At 38.7% G+C, this 25,007-nt stretch overlaps 1 protein-coding gene across 1 annotated transcript in view; it reads right to left on the reverse strand.

The window, feature by feature from the left end:
- LOC137666935 (von Willebrand factor D and EGF domain-containing protein-like) overlaps positions 1-25,007 on the reverse strand; it is a 272,112-nt gene that overhangs the window by 176,920 nt on the left and 70,185 nt on the right. Inside the window, exons 8-11 of the mRNA XM_068407215.1 lie at positions 24,902-24,975; positions 17,353-17,623; positions 14,133-14,311; positions 9,927-10,870 (exon numbers count right to left, since the gene is read on the reverse strand). Coding sequence (XP_068263316.1) covers positions 9,927-10,870; positions 14,133-14,311; positions 17,353-17,623; positions 24,902-24,975 — 1,468 coding nt within the window. The remainder of the gene's footprint in view (positions 1-9,926; positions 10,871-14,132; positions 14,312-17,352; positions 17,624-24,901; positions 24,976-25,007) is intronic.

A 25,007-nucleotide genomic window follows, 5' to 3' on the forward strand; every position in this document is an offset into this window, starting at 1 on the left:
CCTCCCTGGCTTCTAAATGAAAACTGTGTTTGTCCCTGCTTCCAAAACCACTTCTCAAAGAACCAGAGTTTGCCATAGTACCATGCTATAGACCTATGATCTTTATCTGACATGGAATGAATCTGGTTTTCTGCTTTGAGGGTCTCTGGTACCCGGTACGGATTGCAGAAGGGAGCCCTGGGAGAGAGTGGAAAAAGCATTTTACAAGTACTCACTGCCTGAGAGAAATGGACTGGCTCAATTTCACACTGAAAGCATCCGTGTGCTGCAACAATATGGTAGATTATTTTTGCTTTAGAAGTCTCACTATGACATTTTATGTTTATTTGATCCTTCTGTTTTTAAAAGGCTTGCCAGCAATTTACTTTAGCAATAGAAAGGAAGAGGAGTGCGCTGTTAACTATAGAATATTGCCTCTTTTCTAGGTGGCCTTGAGAGGTGGTGAAATGTCAGATCTGGTTGTGCATTCATGGCGCTTACTGGCATACTAAAGCAGGTCTCAGTTTCAGTCCCTTGAAGGCCCTTCAGGGCAGAACCCCTGGCAGCATCTTGGAGCTCCCCATGAATGATTGCAGTGCTGCCACCCAAAGGGATTTGGGCATGAGGGTGCTCGTGGGTGTCATCACGGTCCTTCTGTCCACACTAGTATCCAACTGGGTTTTTTTAGTAATTTTCCCATCTTTACACTTACCAAATTAGAATAAGATCTGGTTAATACACTTGGGTTTTTATTCACAATTGGTTGAACATTCTGTACAGGTAGCTTGTGGGATCTTTACGCAACATAAAGCATGATATAAAGGCATTATAGGTTTGCTCTGAATTTTTCCCTTTGGTCAGTTTAAATCAGACCTTTTAATGTTTTGCAGGTTTCAATTCTATAGCTCATAAACTGTCATGAATTTGTTATTTATCGTGTGTGTGTATGTGAGTATTTGGGAAAGGAGGTTGTTTGTTCAGGGCTTTTTGTTTTGTTTTGGATTTAACAAGATTTAAGGCTGAAATTTCCTGCAGTGCCTGCAAACAGCCTGATGTAAAGAAGTTATAGGCATGCATCTGGAATGTCTGGCTTTGGCCAGTTTAAGTCAGACATATAATTTTGTAAACTTTTCCAGAATTTAATTTTATAAACTTTTCCAGAATTTAATTTTATATACTTCAGAAAGTGGCTTTGCTTAGCTACGGGTTTCACTGAACTGCTTTCACTGCTTTGCATTAAAGCAAATAAACTAATCACCAGCAAAGACTAATCTCCCTGATCTGATTTGTAGGGAATAGTATGGATCACTGAGCATGCAACCTTCCATGTCCCTTATCATGAGGATTTGATATCCTTTTAAAATTTGGTTTCTATTGACTTTGTAACTATCAAGCTAATAGCCCTCTTCCCGCTCAGCCAGGTTTGTGCTTTGGATGGAAAGAACTGGGAGTCAAAACAGTAGATTAAGGCTGGTATTGATGTTTGCCTTTTCAGATGCGTGTTTATTGCATTTGCATTGTCAAAAAGTAACCTAAAATTGCTATGAAAAGAAGAAAAGCTTCAAAACTAGCATGAAGCTTGCCAGTCCCTGACAATTACCCATAAATGCGTTTTATGTGACTGGGAAAAATCGTTCTCCATCAATATAGAGGAGAGTACATAGGTGTCAGCCAGGATGCATCAATGGTGGGTTAGGCTCACCACTCTTTTTTTCTTTTATTATTAACTATGTTTCCTTTGTAAATTTTGTATTTCTTACTAAAATTTTTGTGGTTGGGGTTGTTCATTCATTCTAAAAGCACAGGAGTGATATTTTCAAAAGCAGGTAAGTCCTATGATCAAAAACTTATGTTTGGACGAGTAATCTCAAAACCTTGATATTTACTCACTGTGCCTTTTGTAATTATGCCACCTTTGTTTTTAGCCTGAAAAGAATATATTGGTGTAAATTTTTATCGTCCAGAGCTGTAGACAGTGTAGAATAATTTTATTCATATAAGATGCCATTATTATTAGAATTTATATCTCACTCAGATGAGGACCGCTCCTCTGTAGATGTCTGGGAGAAAGAAAGTGTGTTTTGTAAGTAAACCTTTCAAATTTTTTTTTTCCAGTTTGCATTCAGTATTAAATTGTAAATTGGTTTAACGAGGAAAAAGCTGTATAACTGAAACCAATAGTATCTTGAATTGCATAATATGTATTTTCATATTTATTCTTTATCTGTTTTCCAATTTTATCCAGTAAGTTGAGGAAAAATTTTATATTACGTGGAGATAACAGGTCTCAAAATAAAGGTTTCATTTTCAAGTCGTACTGAACCTCTTTTACAAAGTATTGATATCTTAGTGAAACTTCTTTAATGTCAGCTTGCAGGAAATAAAAATATATTCTTAATATCTTTAAGCTCTATGTAAAGAACACAATCCCAGTGGAATGGAAGCAACATATTAAAGTGTGTTTTGTGTTGCAACAGTGTATAGAGATCTGCAAGAATTGTTCCTTTCTTTACAGAAATTATGATTGAAGAAAAATGGATTTAACAGAAGCAATTGAGTTACCTTCTAAACTATAATAGAATAACACTGCTTCACTTGCTGTCCATCAGTTGTCAAGTGAACAAATACATATTCAAGGGAACATGGGGACATAGGCATAGGAAAATTTCAAACCTCCCTCAGCTGGCTAGATAAGAAAACTCAACACTGTGGAATGGAAAAGGCAATAATTAGTATGAGAAAAAGGGAAGAAGAAAAGACCATTTGTAAAAAGAGACCTAATTTTTTCTTGGTAATGCAAACTTCATCAAAGTAATAGTACCTGTGTCTTTGCTAATACTATGTCCACCAAAGTCAGTGGAATTATTACAATGAAGAGGAGTGTTAAGCCCAATGACTTATTATTTGAAAAGAAAAAAAAACCTTTTTAAAGACTAATGCCATTTAATAATTTCTTTTTTTTTTTTTTTTTTTCTAGTAATAGCACTCTGTTTTGGCAAGAAAAGTTTAATAGTAGTAAGTATGGTGTTTCCTATTCTCAGAAGCATGTTCAACTCTTCTTTTGAAGAGTCTTTTGAAAAACTGATACAATTGGTTGTTAAAGCGTTTTGCATCCTCACTACCATATAAAGTGTTTTGCCATATTAGCCCAAAGCTTGGTTGTGCTTTTTCTTTGTTTACTAATCTAAACAAATTTTAAAACCTGGTCAGTTCCTGTGGAGACAATCAGACAGATACTCCACAATTTCAGGTAACTCTATGTCTGAGGCCCTTTATGGTGATATAAAATGTAATTCTCCCTTGAAGGTCTGGTCACACCAGCACCACAGGCTGGTCACAGAGACAGGGACTACCACCTTTACACACAGTAAGTAGTATGTGTCTTTGTAGATATCCTGTCTAGTATGCATTTTTTACTTTGTATAGTCTAATTTATGCGTGGAGAGCTTCTAGTGACCCGATACACCCTGATGGCTCTGTCTGCGCTGTTGTGGTGTATCGCGTCAGCAAAACACATATTGCATGTGCCAAAAAATATCCATTTACTTGACAGACTAACAACGCTTAAATAATCATTATGGCACCATGATCTGGAATTTAAAGACCTCTGAATTGATAGAAGTGAGAGAAACATATTTATATTTCAAAGTCGGTATTTTCCCACACAAAATCTCCAAAGATGATGTTTGACTGAAACACTCTGTCCCCTTTCACCTGAGGATCTTGAAACAATTTAAATCTTTTCTTTAAATGTGTCCCTCGTGTTTTGTCCTTGAAAACAAGAATTAAGCTTAAAAATAAAGCACAATTATATAAACAGTGAGATTTTATAATACATATTCATCCTCAACTTGCATGACTGGCCTGATTAAACTCTGAGCTTATTCTTCCATAGGGAAGAGACACCTTCATTCAGAAGGCCCCACCTGAGGAACCGTAATAGCTGACCCCATACTGTTACTTAATATAATTATTTTATTAAAATAGTTGGTGCTTTAATTAATATTATTTAATTAGAGCATATGAACAAGACTCAGCCCAAAGCAGTATGATAAATTCAGAAAGGTCTATATAATCATTCTAAAAATAACAGGGTGTAATTCATGTAACTGCTGTTGCAGATGGGTCTGAGGGACCTGTGTGGTTGTGGTTGACAGCTCCGAAAATGCATTTGGATCCACAGAACTGCTTAATAACACTACTGAAATTTATTGATATGAAAACGGGATATCCATAAGTATGTTAGGTGTTAACTTCTCACCTTCTCACCATCGTTTTTGCTCTCTTCAATTTCTTTGCTGGCTATTTTTTTTCCAGAACTTTCCACATGGAAATTTAAACTTCAAGTGTCATTACTTCACTGAAACTAATTTGTCCTTATTATTCCTCATTACCTTTTATCTTGTAATTGCTCTTTAGAGCTTCATACAATCTGCATATTACATCCCTCTATGTGTGCTTTACTAGTCCTGATTTCTTTTTTTTTTTATAAGCAACGTGGTCAATATATACAAATGGTAAGCACCAACCTGATTTGCTGTCTGCGGTAATTGGATTCTGCATTTAATTACAGGTGGTAATGACATTTTAAGCACCTTATACAGGTGTTGGGGGGTTTTATGAAATGTTAAGCAACATTAAGAAAGTCTAAGCTTCTGGAGCATTGCCAGATTTCAGAGGTGCCTTTCAACTCCAAATTGCAGTTTTCATGTGAGGATAATTATAGCTCTGGCCACCTGGACTGCTCCTGTTGGGGTCAGGCAGAGCAGAGGAGTGAGCCTGTCTGCAAGCCACACTTTGCATCTTCTCTCTTTCTACGTGTTTTCATTTAATATTCTTCCAAATATGTTATGGGCTGTATTCTGATCCCTAAAATACTGCACAGCCAGCTTTGTGTGTGTGTGTGCTGGTCAAAACCAGTAGCAGAACACATTGTTATGTATTGGCAGTGTAGCTGAGATTGGGTGACCTTGGAAAAGATATTTGAATTATGTTGATGGCCTCCTTGATCTTGGGGGAGTTTTAATTCATGTATATAATTCCAACCTGAGAAAATTAGACAGAGATTTGTTTTGGAGCTAATGGGGAAATACATGACCAGCAAAAGGAGTTGCCTTCTCCTTCATTATTCATGTAACTTCTAGAAAATAACTTTTTCTAACAATAGAACGTTAGCGTTTCCAAAACCAACATACATTCTTCTGTTTCTCCAGTCCTGTCTTTTTAAAAGAAATCAAGAGAGGCAGCAGTTTTATATGTCCTGCAGAAACCTAATTCAGTTCTTAATTTCTCCTCCTTTTCTTCCCCTCCTACAGAACCTCTGCTTATTAGTACAAAAGCCCAAAGGCTTATCCCGCCTGTGCTTGCTCAGTGCTGATTGCCTGCGCGTGGCCAGCCAGGTCAGGATGCCTGTGCTGCCAGTTAGGGGGCTCAAGCTGTTCCCGTTGGAACAGCAGCTTTATTTATGAGATTTATCTTAATTCTTCATCTCTAATAACCTTTTCTGGTGTGAAATCCTGCCTTTAGTGATGTCAACAGGACTTCAGTTCTCAGAAGTTCCAGTCTTTTGAACTGCCGTTTAAGAAGTACGTCATTGTTGTGCGATACTGTAATACTTTTCCCTGCAAATAGGTATTACATCACATGCTGTCTATGTAGAACATTTCTGCCTATGAAATGTAAAAACAAGGAAATATCTTTAAAAAGCGTTGTCAATAAGACTCAAAAATCAAGAACATCTAAAGGTGAATCTCACACTAATACTTACTTGCTTGTCTATACCGAATTATCTAGCTGACCTTTTCTGAGTATTATAATGTCGGAGTTATTGGCGTGCCAGACCTAAGATTTTATTTCTCCTTGTAGAGGATTTGATCTCTGGCTGGATGTATAGATCTACTTTACTTTGCATTTACAAGATCAAGTACTTTTATAAATACAGTTTCTGTATTTTAGTATGTAGAGAAAGAATATTCTAAATAACTCGTAAATTAATTCACAAACAGTCTGTAATAAATGGAGCTCATTGCAGTTCATCATATTTACTCACTCCAGACTGTGGCAGTACTTTTCCCTCTCCATAGTTAATGTTGAAATCAACTTCTTTTACAGAGTCTTCTCTTAGCTTCTCTACAGTTATGCCGAAGACAAAGGAGAAGGTTCTGCAAATTAAGTGTGCTGGTTGTTACCCTGGATTTATTTTAATTTTTCCAGAATTTTTTTTTCCCAATTTTGCTTAAATAAGCCTGAACTTCTGAAGTTTCTCCATCCCATTATCTCCATAACAGTAGTACAAGGGATGGACTAACGCAGCAGCTTGTTCTTAATTTCTTCTTCATCAAGTATGCTTTTATCTCAGGTATCAAGAATTAAAACCAAATTAACGAGAATTGACCCTCCTGTAAGAACATAATACCATTTCAAATGCTTTTGCAAGGGCAAATATCCACTGGACATGCTGAGAAGTTAATTTTCAATATTATGTTCCCCAAGCTAAAGGAAGCCCTTCTCTTTAAAGCGACTGATATGATGGTAATCTTCAAACCGTTACCACTGACATCAGGGTAAATTCGTACTGTGTCCCACTCACCCATCCCATGGAGAAGCTGAGGACTGTTCTGGCAACACGCTTTGGGAAGAGTCAAGCGATAGCAATTTATGGATTCAAAGGTATATTTTCCAAAGTGTTTTGCATTCGTGGAACCTGTATTACAGAAGGTATTTGCAACTCTCCTCGTCATGCTGTTCCCATTTGTAAATATTGTGATGTCTTGGATAAATTTGGTCAGGAAATGGATCCTCTTTATTTTTAGTGTCTTCATTTTGGGGGAAAAAAACAACAATCCAAACCAAATCCAGCCAAATAAACCCTAGGATTTTATATGAAGGAGGATCCCTTCTTTAACAAAAAAAGCCCTCAAAAATGTTAATGGATTGTTTTCATTAGTCTGTGGGCAATTTTTTTTTTCAGTTATATTTGCTTAAGCAGCTGCTTTTTTTTTTCCATTTTAATGAAAAACACGTAAAATATTTTGGACAAATATTTTCTTTAGGGTGTGGAACACACAATGCATTGCTAAGTAGTTTTATTGTCTACAAGGATATTTGGGAAACAGCAGCTCTTCTTTAAGATCCTAATTTTCATGCATAAAACAGCTCAGAGGTTTCCATAGGCTGAGGGGTCTATCCTATGAACTGTGCTGCAAGTTCAGGGTTTTAGCCTGTACAAGCTGGTAGATAGATTACAAATAGAAAAAAATAAATCTGTATTTTGCAGAGAAGATTTTAGTGATTTAAGTTAATTCCACTAGCCATAACAACAGTCTGTTGTGACATTTTGCTTTTTTTTTATTATTTTTCTTCTGTACAAATGGGTAAGTTCCCATTGTATTCTCATGGTGTGTAATATACTGTTGTCTTACACCTCTGGAGATGGGCAGCTGTTGATGAGAGGGCGGCATATAATCTCACTAATATGGTGGAAAAAAGAAAAATGAATGGTAAATGTTCCCCAAGTCAGGTGCACCCTTGGGAAGACATGCTCTGCACATCAGAGAGTTATGCCACTACTTTTTCCCCAAGAGAAAAATAAATATTGGTGGCTCAAAATGGCAATTTATACTACATTTTTATTTAACACTTTATCTTCTGAGCTTGCTTTACTTAGCTAGTAAATTCTTATCCTTGAGTAGTAATTATTAATGTGTTCTGTAGGTTTTCTTAAATAAAAAATAATATTTGTATTTAAAGTTTACGGCCACAGAAAATATTTTACAGGCATTAGTTAAGAAAAAAATACAAGTCCTTAGCTGCAGCTAAGGTAATGTGGGCTGTATACAGTGTGATAGAGAGAACAAGGGCAATTCACTCTTTAAATCAAATATTGCTGTTGAAATCTTGGGAAAACTGCATGGAAATTTTGGAAAAAGGCCTTCTGCCTTGTGTTAGGAAAACAGCTGAAGCTGTCAATGTTAGTTTTGTCACTGCATTAACAAACTCACCCCTAGCAAATGGAGCAGTATAAATATTAAGGGAAATTTATGCTTTCTTAAATGCAACAGTGCGGCTCTTTTGCAGGTCCAACACCAAGCTCGCTTCCCCCAGGGACCAGGCTAAGCATGAGGGTGCTCGTGGTAAAAGCTCAGCCTCCGTGGAGCAGCTCTGGCTCAGTGGAGACCCCGCGGGAGCCCCAGGAGTTGGAGAGGGTTTCCAGATGAGTGGTGCTGGAGGGAACGGGAGTCTGCTGGGAGGAGTAGGGATACTAGTGACCCTTTGGAAAACTGGAGGGAATAATTTGATGTACTGTGAACTCTAATAAACCAGACTCCCAAAAGAGAACTGATTTGAAGCAAAGACCAAGTACCACCTTTTCCTCAACTGGAGAAACGTGAAGCAAAGGCAGTGAGAGACGGACAAAGCAGTCAGACTGGGGAACAGTAATGGCTTACGGTGTGTTTGCCACAGCTCATGGATGTTTGTTTTCCACTTCTCACCTCCCCACGCAATCTTAGGCTGCGCTCTGTACTCTGTCCTTGTTTATATTTGATGTCGCAGCAAGAAGACAAGGTGCCATTAGCTTTTACTTGAAAGGTCATATTGAAGTTATTTTCTTCTAATCTGAGGGATTTCAACCATAGCAAAGTAAAATAAAATTAAAAATCTGGCCTAAGCAACCCCCCTAACCTGACCATATCACAGAAAAATGAAGTTAAACATTGAATTGTGTATTGGACAATTACTGCAAAATTGTTCGACTCGCTTTTCAGTCACTGGTGTCAGTTCTTTCTGTGCAAGAGAACAAATTCTTCCAAATTTAGGAAACGATCCTGCGAATCTTAGCCTGCCATTAACAAAAACCAAATGTCAGGATATATTTTAACCACTTTAAATCAGTGCACTGAAGACATGTTTATCATGAAGCATGTGGGTAATCCCACCCCGGCTAGTAAATTCGCTGGGGTATTAGATGTGCCACTGAGCTCCTGGGGCTGGCTGCAATTCAGATGTCTCAGCTAAGCCATGGCAACTGGCCCTAGATATGAGCTTTACCTGTCCTAAATAGAGAATAACGTCCATTAGCCTCAGCATCGTAGAAAAAGTCTTTCCCCCACTTTTGGGATGGGTTAAGAGAGCATACCTTGTCATTTCAGCTTAGCTGAAATACTGTTACTTCTTAAGCTGCAGGAACGCAACTGTATGGCTGAGCCTTAAGTACGTTTTTGTAACTTCAAGCATAAGCATGTGTGGTTTGCTGAGGCAGGGCTTACATTTTGAAATTAATGCTGACATTTATGCATGTGCTTCGTTTCAAGCACTGTCAGTACTCACATTGGACTTGGTTTTATCCATTGAGGGGTTGAACTGTAAAGAAGAAAAAAACTTAGTGGGATAGTCTACTGTGTAAATGTAATTTGTAAATATTTGCAGAATCAGGTCTGCAGGTTCAAATATGTCCTGTAGCTATTTCATGGCTTTGATAATGTTACCTGTTCATTTTGTCACTTTTAATTTTTTTTTTGTTACTAGCACAGTGTTTGAAATTAATTTTCAAATTTTATTCTCTGCTGATCAGGAAAAAAAAAAGTATCTATACTGAGTTAACATGAATATTGACCACAAGGTGAGCAGGGCCCTCTTTTTTGTCAGAGACTTGCTTGTCAGCATGCCAGTGATAGATCAAATGTAAAGAAAATCACTTCTGCAAAAGCAATTTGCTAAGGGGCTTGTAAAATCCATTTTTAAAAAGTTACTGAGGCGAAAAAGTGAAGGACCAGCCAACCAGATATTTTGATCGGCTCTTCAAGGTCAAAAACTGATTACTAATTCATCAAATATCTTACTGGTAGCACTGTTTGAAGAGCAAACAACTCTGTGCAGATGTTCTACCTAATAACTCTAATACCATGGAAAGATGGGTAGGGTAGGAACAAACAGAATTTTTTACTTACTTTTGGCAATGCTACAATCATAGGAGCTGTGGCCTTCAAAGCACTGGCAGCCCAGTTCAGTGCATTGTCCATTCCCATTACAGAAAGCAGGACACCGGAGAACGGTGAGGATTTCCTCCTGGATAACGGATGGCTGATTTCCTACATGAAACACTCTGTTTCTCTTTCCTACCACTCTTCTTTCACATTCATTTTCCAAAAGGGCTACCAGTGCCCTCACCCAAGCCACATCATCTTTGAGCTGCAGATCTAAAAGGCATATATCAATTGCTTCATCCATCTGTTTTCCAAGGAGACCTTTACACACTAAGCCAATGGTGGAATTTGCAAGAATTTGGTGGCAAATCTCCTGAGCTTTGGCAGCAGTTAGACCATTGGGGGTAGGCCATGACAATGGAAGTTTTGTCTGAATCCCTTCAAAGTAATCCTCTGGGAAAAAATATGCAAAGCTCTCTGAGTCTCTCTGGCTTGGGCCATGCAATGGGTGAAAGGATGAGTAGTCATGATAGTCTCCTTGCCTTTTTGGTCTCCTTAGGTCTTCTGTTGGTTTGGTAGAGCTAACGGAACTGTTGTTTTTCATGGTAACATTGTGTGCAAGGGGTTTTAATCGATCCTCAGGGCTACCTCGCTTTTGGATTGATTTAGGCAGATATCTCTGATCAAAAGACTTGGCCGACAGTTTTCCATCCTTTCTTAAAGTAGACTCTGTTTCTGAGTGAGTGACAAACTCTGATGTAACATCTAGATACGGGATTGCAGAGGTGTAATCCACGTGATCATAATGGCAACCAGAAGATTGAGGGAAAGGAGTCTGGAAGGCATTCAGCATGTTCATCACGGGCACGGACCTATTGCTTTCCTTCTGACATCTGCAGTAATTTTTTCTTTGCTTCCTCTCAGAAGGTGCAGGATTCTTGTCAAATAAACTCTTCCCTGGAGGTAATCTGATTTTAAAACAGAGAGAGATTAGAGGGAGGAAACTTTCAACAAATTAGTTTACAATGCCAAGTAAAGTTTCTTTCCCTGAGGCTGGGGAATGTATAAATTCCCAGTCTACCAAAATACTTAAGAAAATGCTTAAGGTTAATCTCTGTTTCCTTTCGTCACTTTTGCACTGCCCTTCTTGAGTTGTCCTGAACATTTTTTAGCACTACATTGGGACATTTTAGTAACAGATGCTTAAGTGCTTTGCTGGAGTGTTGCCTAACTGCTTGACTTCTCTTTGCAGAACTTTCTCTAAGGTGCAGGTTACCCTTTGCATATTACACATGAAATGAGGCCTTGGATTTGTCCCTGGTGTGGCTCAGATACATCTTGGAGAATGACAAAAAAGACTCATTTGTTTCAAATGCTTTATCATGAAAATCATCTTTATCTGTTTGCCCATGTTCTCCTTACCGGGTGTTTCTTGTAAGACTTCAATCACTACGTTTTTTCTTTTAAATGTTTTTTTCCTTTGATTTTTTTTATGCATGCTTCATTCATTCTTGTCTTCTAATGGAGCTTTCTTTGAGTTTTCCTTTTGACACAAAGCAGTTTTCTATTGATCGTAGGGCTAGCCTACCACATAAGGTAAGGTGATTTTTTTTTTCCCCTTTTTTAATTTAGTCCGGCTTTAATGATGGATGAACTTCTAGAGAGTTCAGTTTGCATAAACAGCCATGATTAAAGTTTCTTTGGAAATTTCATGAGCACAAGATCTCTTATTGATCTTATTTGTGCAGCACAAGAGGAATCCTGGAGCTTCATAGAAAAAGATATGCTACTTCTCCCAATAGCTGGCAGCAATTTATTTCCAGACAAATTTGAAATATCACCAAAAATTTAAATTATTTTGACATTAATTTTGTCATGCAGCTAGAACGTAGAGATTTCAGGAAAGTTAAATAATTTGCCAACATTTCAGAGCTAAATACTAGATTTATCCTGCACTCACTCTTCCTCCAGTTCTGCAGGGTGGTGTTACCTGCAGCTGAAGCTGCCCAGACTCGTGTCATGAACTAACTGTAAACCTAAATTCAGGCAGCAGAACTAGCTCTTTTTCTGAGGGAAAATTACATAAACTAGAGGCTCTAGGTAAATATTAAATATTTAATAAATAATAACAATCACATAAAATGGTCCAGAACTGGGACCGAAACTTAAAACAGGAATGAAAATTTCAGTAAAATGAAACTCTTTTGCCTTGATATTTTATTGAACAAATTCCTTTGCTGTTCCTGCGTGAAACTAAATACCTTACTTTGGTCAGCTCTGGTCAGCAGGATGAGGTGTATGGTGTGGAAAGGATGGAGCCACTGGAAACCCCATCCTTCCTCACAGATGTGCAGATATCAACAGCACCTCAGTGAGCTAGGATGTGTCTTCTGTCCCCTGCACAAGATGACTAGACTTTCATTCCTCTTAGCTGGCAGTTATAACCAAGGGAGAACTAAAGAGAAGTTTTTCAACCTGAGTTGGATGCTATTAAAGAGAGTGTCCAAAATTAATAGCATTGCTGATGGCTTCTCAAAATATTTGAAAAATGGGTTGAAAAATTGATTTTACCCACATAAAATATATGTTTTAAAATTCAGCTCTTCCTTGTCTGGATGATAATTAAGGTCTGTGAGGCTCTGATGTTTTATTGTTTAAAAGTTTCATTAGAAAGCTGATGTTTAAAACAGACCTGTGCCATTCAGAGCCCTGCATCTGCTTGAGAGAGGTGGGAGCCAGGGGAAGACCCGAACTGCCATATGGTGAGCACTCAGACTAGCTTCAGGTGACGAAGAAAACCTAACGTGCTTTCAGTGTTATTTAAAATGAAATTAAAAACAGCAGCAGAAAAATCACCCTCCAGGTTTTGTTTTTTACTTCACCATTTCTCTACGGGTGGAGATCAGTGATCCAGTCTCCTCCGGAGGTGGCCTTAGCCTTTTTATTGGCTTAGGGATTTTTTTAACCAGGTTCTGAAGGGTCCTTGAGAATCCACCCTTGGGAGTACTGCAAGGTGGAACTCATCACTCCTCTTGCCCTTCTCACTCAGCAGGAGCTTCTCCTGCCTTCCCTGAAGTATCTCCGTCATATGTGCCAAGCACTAGGAAACTCCTCGCTGTTTTATAAGTAAATTCTTATATATTGTTCTTTGGTTCCTGATCTTTCAACAAACTTGCTTTGAACAGGTTCTCCTAAGGATCTTGTTAGCCCCTTTTTGCTTGGTCAGCAGTCGGTCGGTTCTTGCACAAACTATTTCCCCATTTGCCTTTCCAGAAGCAAGCTCTGACTGATTATCACATTATTAAAATATTAAAGATGGCTGTTGACTTCTAAATAGGACAATTCGTAATGACAAGTGAAAATTGCCATTAAATAGCCATCATTTAGGCCTGTTGAATATAACTAGAATATAGTAGAGGTGTTCGTTTATTTTCTGAACTGCAATAGGTCTAAAAGTTACTGCTCCTATATAATGACGCTGAGTTCCCATGTACACATTAAGTGGTATGTTAAGGTGGTTTGCCTTATTTTTCCTTATTTGCAAAACATACTTCACAAACAAAACTACACCGTCAACCAAACCCGTTTTGGTTTTGGGAACATCTATTAGCCATGTTTAGAGTTCAACAACAGGAATTAAAATGTGGAATAGGAATAGGGATAGGGATAGGGACAGGGATATGTCAGAGTGCCAGACTCCGGGCTTTTGTTCTAGACCATCTGTCTCAGAAACTGCAAGTTCTTAGAGCTCACTGTCATCATTAGTAGAGTAGATACTCAGTTTTAGCATGGTACAAATATTACCACACTTTGTCAAAATGTAGCATTTAATCTATACTCACATATTGTAATTAGTGTTCGGGAATAAAAGAGCAAGGGAAATACCAAACCCTTAATTAATCCCTATTGTCAGTTATCTACGTTTTCTAGTGTGGGTGAGAACAGCTTTTTTTTTTAACAGCTGAGTGGGATCTTAACACAACTGTTAACACGACATCACTTGCGAATACAAAACTTCTCTCTCAATAACTGCTTATGTGTATTGTGCTGACTGAAGACTAAGCCCCTGTGCTGTTCGGATGGTAAGGGGTGTCCAGGCTTCCCTTGCTAGACTAAACAGATCTCTCTGTCAGGTCATTAGGGGAGTATGTAGTGAAACAAACCTATCAACACCCCTTGAAACAGAGCTACAGAGCATCTCCCAGTCTGGGATCCTCTCTCGCTTTGTACCTCCACTCCTCTATGAAGTCCTCCTCGGGCACATTGCTCAGGTCGTTGTGACTGATCCCATCAAAGAGGCCACACAAACCTCTGGTGCTGTTGAAGTCGCTGCCTGGCGTCCTCACCGTCAAGCCCATTCCCCACTCGCTCATGTCGGCTCGAACAAACGCTCCTGAAGGGAACAGGATCTGAAGAGGCAGAAAAAAACCCAGTGAACTGAAGCTGTTACCAAGCTTTTTATGCAATAAAAAAATGTCCATTTCTATAAACGAAAATATCAAAGTAGGATGTTGTTGATGGTGGAGGTAATTTAAGATCTCTTAGATACACTATAAATATTTATTCCTGCTGTTATTTAGCTTCCTTTCAGTTTCCATGGTACTAATATCTGATAGCATTACATAAATATAAAACCACACAAGTACTTTCTTTTTAAATTAATAATTGCATCCATTGAAGTTTTCCCACTGGTAAGTTACCAGCTAATTTTTGAAGTGACTTCCATGACAATAAGGCCACCCTTGTGTCTTTGCCTGGGAAATCATTTCTTTTAGATAAATTGCCAAGTCTGAAAAACAGCTTTCTTCCCTCTGAAAAATCGTTTAATTTTCCAAGGCCAGATTACTCAGAAAATGATTGTGTTTTAAAGTGGATAAAGCAATTTTCTCATTAAAGAACTTGTGGTAGGCTCACACTGACCTTTAAAAGAAAAAAAAATCTTGAGGTTAAGACAAAGAAGTAACTGTGTGGGTAATGGATTTTTCAGATTGGTGTCCAAATCAAGTGAAAAGAAAAAAAAAGAATAAATCTGTTCAACTGAAATGTATTTTTGTTTGTTTGCTTTATTTTTACAGGATAAAAGAAAATGATTTTGAAACTGATCTGTGCCAGGAATGGAAGCAGGAGCTCTCTATCCTGATAAGTAACTTTAATTTTTTTTTAATCCGAAATTAAATGTTTTCAGTTAATCTTAAAAAGTACATTAAATAGTTGAAAACATCCCATTACAATAACTTCAAAAGAACTATTTTCCTTTTTTAAAGTCACCTGTGCCTAAGTATAATTTATTCAGCCAAATAATGTCCATTGCTTTTCTTTCTCTCAGTGGGGATTTTTTGGTCCCTTATAAGCTCCTCCCCACCAAATCCGTTCGTATCTGTGGAGGAGCAACTAGCATATATTTGTATTTCTGTGCTGGCATCCAGAGTTTACATTTTGGCTGCATTAAATAATAATCTTGCCCATTTTAGCTTCCCAGTCATCATTTCAGGTGTAAGAATACTTTTTGAGGAGCTCTCTGTGAGTGATCTCCTCATCCAGCTGAGCAGAGCAGCAAAGTGCCACTGATTGCAATAATGGGCAGGGACACTATATTTTGAACCCAGGCCCTCTGTGTTTTGATCAGGGCATTGAAAGCATCCTTTTTCAAAAAATAATTTGCCTTGGTGAATAATGGAAGTCATCATATAAAACTGGTTCTTTGAATACATCAGAAGGTTCTTGGCTGTACCTCTACCTTGGCTGTACCTCCACCTTGGCTGTACGTCTCACATCGCAATGTAAATTTTTTTTAAAAAAAAAGATTCCTCAACATAAAGCTCAATTGGCCTAATGAGTTAATTTTTGTTAGTGGTTTAATAGGTAGAGCAAGAGAACTGCAGCTGACACAGTGCTGGATAGGAATTGATTTCCTTCTTCAGATACACATGCATCTTCTAATTACGTGCTTTACTACAGGCAGGTGCATTTCCTACAAGGCTGTGTGTAAAATCCTTGCGGTCAGGACTGTATGAGCTGCTTCAGTCTTCAGTGTTGTCTGGATTAATATTTCCAGGTGTGGATTTATTTCAGGAATTCAGAGGGCTGTAACTTTCTTCTCCTGCTGCCCTAGGGAAGGTATCCCACCTACCATTGAGGACCTAATAACTGCCCAGGTTTTCTGTAACCCACCTGGATTTAATGCTACTGATTGAGGCTTTGAAGAAGCTTTTTTGAGACCCCAGTCTGCAGACACATATAGTGACTGGCTGCTGGAAGCTCCTACCTTGCACAGAAAAGAGAGTGACTTAACCCCATTCAAAGCATCAGCCTTGAATGGCACGGGAGCCATGGAGGAGCTGGCTCCTGTGCTGCGTGGGGTTGGTGATGGGCAACTGCTGGGCAAATCAGGATGCACCATGCACAGCAGCATGATCAGGGACCATACTCGCTGCTTCACAATTCCTACAGTTTCCCATTCAGATCAGGGCAGGATACATATTTTTGTCCTGGGGGTGTCCTGATTTGTTTCACTGACACTTACATGAGGTGTAAATGAGAATAGGGATTCCTTGCTAAGACGGTTCTAGTAATAAAACAGTAATTATATTGCATGCAGTTGCAAAATGAAATGACAGCTTGCTTCCTGCTTTTTCTCTGTTCTATAATTAACAGACTTTCAATTACTACCTCACCAAGATCTATTCCATGCGACTTCATGAGGAGAGCCAAACACGGGCAGTCCCTGCATCAATCTGTCTCTATTGTGGATCTATCTTCACCCAAAACATTTCCTGGCAATAAATCTTGATGATACAACTCTAGGATAAAATTATCTTCTTGGCCGTAAGTTGTGGCTCTTCTCCTCACCAAAGCCCCTGGTGCAGCCTGCTCTTATTCTTCCAATGATTTCATGGGATTAGTGTGTATAAGTGATACTCATGCAAAGCATGTTATGGCCATATATTTTTTAGGCAAATACTTTATATTATACCAAATGTTGCACATTTGCAGGCAATTTTCATGGCTTTTGGGAGCTATGTGGATCTGACTAATATTGCCTTACTGTTGCACTCTAAAACTACATTATTCGGCTACCTGTGATCTTTCCTTGAATATTTATATTATAAGCTCTGCAAAGAAATTTTCTTTATGTGATGCAGTTGGGTAGTGTCTGGCATAAACAAACTGAGAGCGGATTGCTGTACTGCAGAGAGTAAGTAATAATATTGGCACTCCTCTATGTCTCTGAGAAATTTCCAGAGATATTTGTTTTGGTTTGTTTTACAGTTTGTTAAACTAACACTTTAACCAGCTTCTTCCCTGCCTCTCGTTTTTCGGTCCATTTTGCTGCAGGCTCTCTTATGGCTTCAGATAGATATTTTTGTAGCAACTTCATTAATAATTCAGAAATATTAAACTCACATTTTGAAAGAACAACAACAACAAGAGTACTCAAACACCCACGTACTGTTATTTTTCTCCCACCATAGGACTTTAGGATTTTGACACGTGGCGATGCCTCAGTGCTTTTGATGGCCAGCTGGGGTCTGCTCTCCCGAAAATGGCCATTGCAAGTGTCCAGCACCACGGTGTCACCCCCCTCTCGCGCAGCTACGCCGCAGTTGCAGGCGGTGGCGGAGCGGTGGCCTCCACAGTCCCACTGCCGCACGTGCACTTCAAACGCCCGCGACACGCTCTGGCTCAAAAGGAAGGTGCCGATTTTATAGTTATCATAGCGCCTAAACAGCCACAAACAAAAAAAAAATAAAGAGGATTTAGAGACCCAGAGCATCCACCTGTGACGGCTGTTTGTTGGTACTCGCACAACAGCGTTCCTTAATTAGATCAGCGTGGTGGCTGGCCTTGAATGAGGGAAGAATTAACACGTGGGGAAGCGTTTCGCTGGCACGGTAAGCAGGGGAACGCAGTCGCAGTTATTAGTTGAAGTGCATAAGAATTCATGTGAAAAGCGGGTAGCTGTCTCCTAGCTGCTGCTATGGCAACGGGCATGGATAAAAAGGATAAACATTTGATAAAAAGCAAATGGGAAGAAGTCCCTGCCTTCGGGCCTTAATAAATATGTTTTGGTTCTAACCGGATGCTTTACAGCATGATATTCTTCAAAGCAAAATCAGTGCTCAAATAACCTGCTCTGTGACTAATCACTAACTTTTACAAGACTGACTGTGGCTAGGCGAATACTTCATGGGAAAAACGGGGATTCGACTGAAAACCTGTTAAGATTAAGTTGATTTCCCCCCACCTCAACAACTTCCCTGTAAACACAACTTTCGCTCTAAATGGATTGGCAATCAGCGCAGTGCAGTGTGTTGAACAATTTGGGGCTCCATTCTTCTCTGTTCAAAAAGTCCTTGCTCCATCTGAGTGAGGCCATGAGCAGAATAACTTTAATAACTTTGCAAGTGTTTTCACTCTGCACGAGCCAGGTAAAACTCCTCCTGCCTGCAGCCCCTTAGGTTTCCACAACAGAGACCCGAGAGAGGATCCTCCTCTGCTTGGTTTTTGTTTTCTCACTCCATAAGCTTGTCTTATTCTTACTCTATTTTATTATAATGTGATGTACAAAAGAAAACAGTAGCTGTATATTTTATATATGTTGCTTGAGTTTTCTCCTCACAAGCCAACAGCTGCCGCCTTTAAAAACAATGGATTATTCTACTTCCTTTTAAGGCACTGCATTTAGTTCTAAACATGACTTTTATGAAATCAAGTAATATGGAAACTAAGCTATAAGCTTACAATACTATGTGTTATTCTTTTTCTACAATTAAAAAAAAAAAGAAAATGTAAAAAAGAATGTATACAATACCTCAACTACATAACAGGATTATTTTTAAGCACTGTCGTACAAACATCAATATTTTTTCAGTCTGTAAATGTTTCCTATACAGAGGAACAAATGGCCCAAGAACCAAGATTTTTTAGCATGTACATGTCTGCATTTTATTTCTCTTCAGAATAAAAGCCATAGAAAACTATGTAGCTTAAAACACAGTAAGAATTTAAACTCCAACTGCTTTTCTCTGTTGGAAAACACATCTGACTTTACCTTTCATCTTGAAAAACTTGGTGAAGATGGCCATAAAATGATAAGATTTTGAATGGTTCTGTCTCATCTTGTTTTCTAATCAGGTACATAAATCCTAAGTACACTGCGCAGATGCTGTTGCTAAGATTGATTAGAACTAAGGACAACATAAAAAATAGATAATCTCTTTTAACATCAAGTACTAGCTCCATTAGGAGATCTTCACAGGAGAGACAGAGAAGACAGGATATTTTATAGGAATCACCTTCCACCATTTCCTTCAACAGAGGGAGCTTAGAAGGTAAGGTGTTTAGAGAGCTTGATCGAAAATAATGCATCAGAATGGCTGTACCCAGGCTAATCAGCTGTACCTGGTAAATAAGACTGTATTAGCATATGCATATGAATATCATTGCAGTTATGGGAGCTATTTACTGCTTAATAAACATTGACAGTGGACCCAATCCAACTCTCCTGGAAGTCATGGCATAGATTGCATAGCACATAAGAAATCTGCAATCTGCTTACATTGAAGCTTTCAGCTGCCTTTGAATTACTTGAATGGATAATTGAATATAGTCAGGTAAATTTTTGTGATGTTTATACAACTGCAATTGTGATAATGATTCTTTGGACAACATTTGAGAAATCAAACTGCAGCCTTGTGGTACTAAAAGCAAGAAATAAAGTTACTGAAGCTCTTGCATGAGGGAGCTCTGCGTATCCTTTGTGAATCAGGAGCCACTGCTAAATTGCCCTCCACAGTGCACTTCCCCATCCTGCTGCCCTAATAGTCTGTAGCAACAGATGTACTGGGGGGAAAGTGGCTCCCTCCCTCCCCGTCCATGTGTTTGGGTAGTTTTTCAAGGGGTGCAGCAAGTTCTTGTCCCAACATGAAGTCATGGCTCAAGTTGTGTGCTAAATCCAGGAATTATAAAATGCTCCTAAGTCTTTGGTTATGACAGTGAGATGCTATAGGAATAACTTCTGTTGGTTTACAATAAGAGAGAGACAGAAGGGAATATAAATATGTGTAAACAATTGCTACTAGTAGCGTTGGAGTAACTCACACAATACACTTACTATTCACCAAGTTATGCTTCATCTTTTTATTCATTAAGTTATTATTGTGGCTGCTCCTAAAGCTCTTCCACCAGAGTTTTTCTGTCAAATAATTTGATTTGTTGACTTGTCCCTCCAGGCTCCCTCTTTCCTTGCCAGTGAGAACTACTTTGTGCTAGCTGTGACCCTAGGAAGTGCTGAGTGATGCTGCAGGATGTCCTCTGGTTTCAGAGCGCTCACCGCTGGGGACTGACTGGGTTGTTCTCAGGGAGTGAAGTTGTTGGGTTATATTCAACAGTCACTGCATGCTTGAGGATGTATAAACTACTACAGACCATCAAAACCAACAGCACCTCTGGGAGGGCTACTTATGCCCAGGACTTAGTTGTGGGCTACTATGATGAATGCCATTAAAAGCCACCACAAGCGTGAAGCCGTGCAAGCTGAGGGATTTTGTCATTGTGCAGGAAATTATGCCATTCCCCCTGGGATAATATTGATGGATAGATTAGCGTAAATGTTTGAGAAATCTCAAAAATATTTTTCTTTTTTTTAAGTTAAAATGGAGAATAATACAAAGGATATATGTAGTTCACCAATCAAGAAATATTTCCCTTTATATTTTGCCTTGAAAGGATTTTCTGGATATTTAGTTTTAAGCTAGTACTTCATATTTAAGAATCTACAATTTATGGCATGAAAAGCTTTTATATTTATAATGTGCCATAACTAGTAATGAGGGCTATACTTTTACTTTCCCAGGCTTTCACATTTGTTTAATTTAGAAGGTACTTTGCTATAAAAGGAAGTGCTCTCTCTGGATTTTAGCTAGTATAATTAATGTTATTTCACATCTATGCTCCAATATACACAAATTGATTGTGCTTACACTGTAAAATATGACACATTCTGCTTTGATTTTCAGTCACTGCCTTTGGTCAAAAGAATGAAGAGATTACAAGATAAAAATTTCTACAGCAGTATATTAGCCAGAGGCATACCAAAGGGGAGTGTTATCATTAGAAGTCAGGCCTCTCAGTTATCTAAGGAATAGCTAACTACCTCAGATGTCATGTGAACTCAGTATGTCAGATAAAAAATCATTGAAAATATCACTATAGAAGTTACAAAATGAAGTATTATTGTGAAATCTTACAAATCAACCCATACATTGGAAGTGACCTTTTCAGTAGGAAAATTTTACTACCTGTACTGGTTTTGTGGGGATAAAATTTATAGAATCACTTTTCTGTTCCATTTTGTTTCAGTGTGTGGCCAGCTGTGGATGGTGATCAAGGCCATTAGCAGTGAAAGCCAGGGCAGCTGCCCCAGGCTGGGCCATGGGTGTGTTCTATAGCATTAACGGCAGTATCACTATAAATGGGAACGCTGCTGGGGAGGGGGGGCTCTTTGCTCTTCTCTCTTCTCCCCTACTTCTTTCTCCTTCTCCTTTCTTCTCAACAGTTGTGATCCCTGGAGGGACTTGCCACCACTCTATGGGGTGAGTATAACTTTGTGTCTTTTGTATTAGCATTGATATTGGTTTTGTTATTTTATTAAATCTGTTTAAATTTCAACCCCTGAGTCTTCCCTCCTTTTCCCAATTCTCTTTCTCAGTTGGGGTGGGGAGACTGGGTGAAGGAACAACTGGCTATTGTTTAGCCCTGGCTGGGGGCTAAACTGAGACACTGCCAAAAAAGAAATATCTTCCAATCTTTTGATTTTCATGTCATTTTTCAATTTTCCAACAAATCTGCTAAAGAAATTATTAGAATCAATATTTTTAAATTAAGTTAAATTTTGATGATCTTTGCTTTTTATTTAAATTTTGGAAATCAAAAAAGGTTGAAACTTCTATTTTTGTGTCTGCTTTCATCCTTACTTTTCTCCATTGTGCATTTTTCCTTCTCTTTGCTGTTGCTAATGGGAAAGTAAAAATGTAAGCAACTCTGTGAAAGGCAAGAGTATGTTTACATGCATGCCTGTTTGTGTAGAAAACACTCCTACCGTTTTGCTGTTGGCAATATTCCCCATCTTCAGACTTTCCCTTGCTTTTCATGTGACAGCCCTTCAGTGAACCTTCCCCAGGACTTACGTGGGTGGAAAGGGTGCCAAAGACACAACGGATCACCACTCATCCACAGCAGCTCTGCCTACAATGTTTTGATCTTAGCCTCTGCTGTCTCCCTGTAAGCCTACCTACAGGCTTTGTGGTGGAACAAATGGATTTCTTTGGGCTATATTGTTTGATGGATGCTCTGCTGTTGATCTCAGAAGCAGTTTTGATAATTTATTAAGCTTTGTTTGCTGCTATCATTGTAGCCATATAGAGGTGGGTAAAGGCTGCTATTTCCTTCAGTTCTCTTTGACTAATTTTGGATGTTTCTTTTCTTTCCTGTGTAATGTTCTCACCTGAGCCTGTGTCTACAGATCACTTACAGTTGATGTAGCTCCCATTGCCCAAGAGCTGATGCTCTACTAATCATCTCAGCCCATTGTTTCATGGTCCTTAGGAGAAGTTTGTCTTAGCTTTTTCTATTCTCTTGCTTCACTGTTTACAATCTGCAGGTCGGTCTCTTTCTGATACTTTTTTTTATTCCTCAAGGACACTCATGTGGTGTCTTATTTGAACGCACAAGCTTTTTGTATAATTCTTCCGTTTACAATACCTAACACACACCTCATTTCAAACCGAATTTCCCACCACGTACCTTTCATGACCAAAGGGAAATGCTTCAGTTCCACACCTCCATGTCAGCCTTTGTCTTTAGGTTATAGGTTTGTATCAGGACAGAAGCAGGAACTGCATTCCCTGCTCCTTAGATACAGGGCTTTAAAATAATTTGCTAATGTGTTAACATTTTTTTGGACAGGCAGACAGAGAAGTTGCTTAACTGATGTGTAATAGGGTGGCATAATCATTACAATAATTGAAAGAGAAATTATTTACAGTAATAAATGGGAATATAAGTAGGAGTAATGGGACTGTGAAATGATGGGTAAGAAACTTGGCTGAATATCAAGAAGTGATGTATGTTAGTGAAATAACCTACTTATTGAGATGGCAGAAGCCCCATCAGCTTGGCTCATTTAAAGCTACACTGGACAGCGCAGTAATGAATGTCCATGCACAGGGAAGAAATGTGCAGTTATCAAGGGGCCAAGCTAATCCTGGGATTTCTGTTTCAAGGCTCTGTGACTCTGAGGCAGGGTGCCACAGAAGGACAGGCTTTTCCAAACTCCCTGTGCTCAATAGAACTGTGAATTTCCTAGAAGCATTTCTGTGTGTTATCAATAACAAGGTTGCGAAATGAGTTATTCAAATAAAATTGCTTTGTTTTAAACCTTTTTTTTTTTTTTCCCATGGAAGCTATATAAAAATGTACTACGTGGCTGAGTGCATTCCCCCATTCCAAGAGGCACTTTTCAGTAATTTATGATCTCCTAAACACAACAACCTAGCAGATCACTATCCATTCTTAGCCCTAAATCAGAAGAGAATATTTTAAAACATAAATATATAGAGAATTTTGAAGTAATATTCTAATCTAGTTTAATATCCCAGAGTTGAAACAACTGCAGATAGATGAGGCATGGGAATGTCTTTGCACTTCTTCTGCAGCTTCTACATATCGAGCAACCAAAACTTTCATATTTCATGCAACCAAACTTGCATGAAACAAATGCCTGACCATATCATAAATGTTATTCAGCAAGGCAGGAGGGAAACTGGAAAGCCCTAGATGTGCAGAGCTAATCTCCTAGCTGAGCCTACCCAGTTTAGGTGAAAGATTTATTTGAGGCAGACATATAACCTTTAATGGAGTCACTGACTTTCTTACTCACATTTCATCAACAGACCTCATCAGCTTTAACGTCATTTTGGATGCTACTTCCAGAGCATGCTGGACTGAAGTTGGGACATTAGGATATCAAAATTAGAATATCACGCCTGCTGAGCCCCTGTGGATGCTGTGTGCCTCAAGTAATTTTCTGTGCCATTAGGGTGTTAACAGTGGAATGACAAACCTGGAATATGATCTGAAATATTAGCAACTTTGGATCAAACTTGCGAGATGCAAACTTTAAAAATTTTGTTATGTTAAATAGCTGGGGTAAACAGATTCATGAATGATAAGGGAAGCGAACTGAAGAAGAGTCCCGTACAGTACACAGGTTTTCAAACACAGATACCCCCTTTGGCTCAGTAAGTCTTTAAGCAACACATTGCTGGATAACAGAAGAGGACATCTGGACAACACAGGAGGATGTACAACTTTATTTTTGCACTCTTTCCCTGATATTTGCCACTTGTCATTTCTGGACTTCTTTTATCTGAGACAGTATGGCCATCTTTGGTTTTTTTGGTTGTGATTATGACTGTCAGCTCCATGCAGAGATACAGCTGTGCATATACTGGGTCTGAAAGAAGACAGAAGAATGCAAGAGCATCCTTGAGCAGAGTAACTTTGCACCAGGTGTTACTGAACTGCTGGGAAGGACACAGGCTGTCACCATGTGCTGTACTGCTACAGGGATGTAATGGCTTACTTGTGTGGACCTGGGCTGTCGCTGACACGATGCCACATGGTATAGACACCCTCTCAAAATCAATAATGATGGTTCTATTTGAAGAACATTTTGGAATATGACCTTTGCCTTGTAAAAATTATTCAGACTCAAAACTATTTCTGCTTCAAGATTAATTCATTTCTAGTCCTTTTGTTAAAAGGAGCATAAACAGCTGGAAGGAAACCGTGTATGTTATTGAAGCACTACATTAATCACTATAAGCAAACTAGTACAATGCTCTTTTGATATTCTAATGTAAAACCAAATGCATGCTACATCCAGAAACTGAAAACTGCAGTAATTGAGCCAAATTATTTCAAAGTAGAATACTCACCATCCATCAAATGTGATAATGTGTGGATCAGTGAAAGAGTAGCAGTTCCCTGTTGGGAGGTCTCGAACTGTGACCTAGTTAAAATGAAATGTGTAATGAATACAGT

The sequence above is a fragment of the Nyctibius grandis genome, chromosome 9 (assembly GCF_013368605.1).
Source record: "Nyctibius grandis isolate bNycGra1 chromosome 9, bNycGra1.pri, whole genome shotgun sequence".
In the NCBI taxonomy this organism is placed as follows: Eukaryota; Metazoa; Chordata; class Aves; order Nyctibiiformes; family Nyctibiidae; genus Nyctibius; species Nyctibius grandis.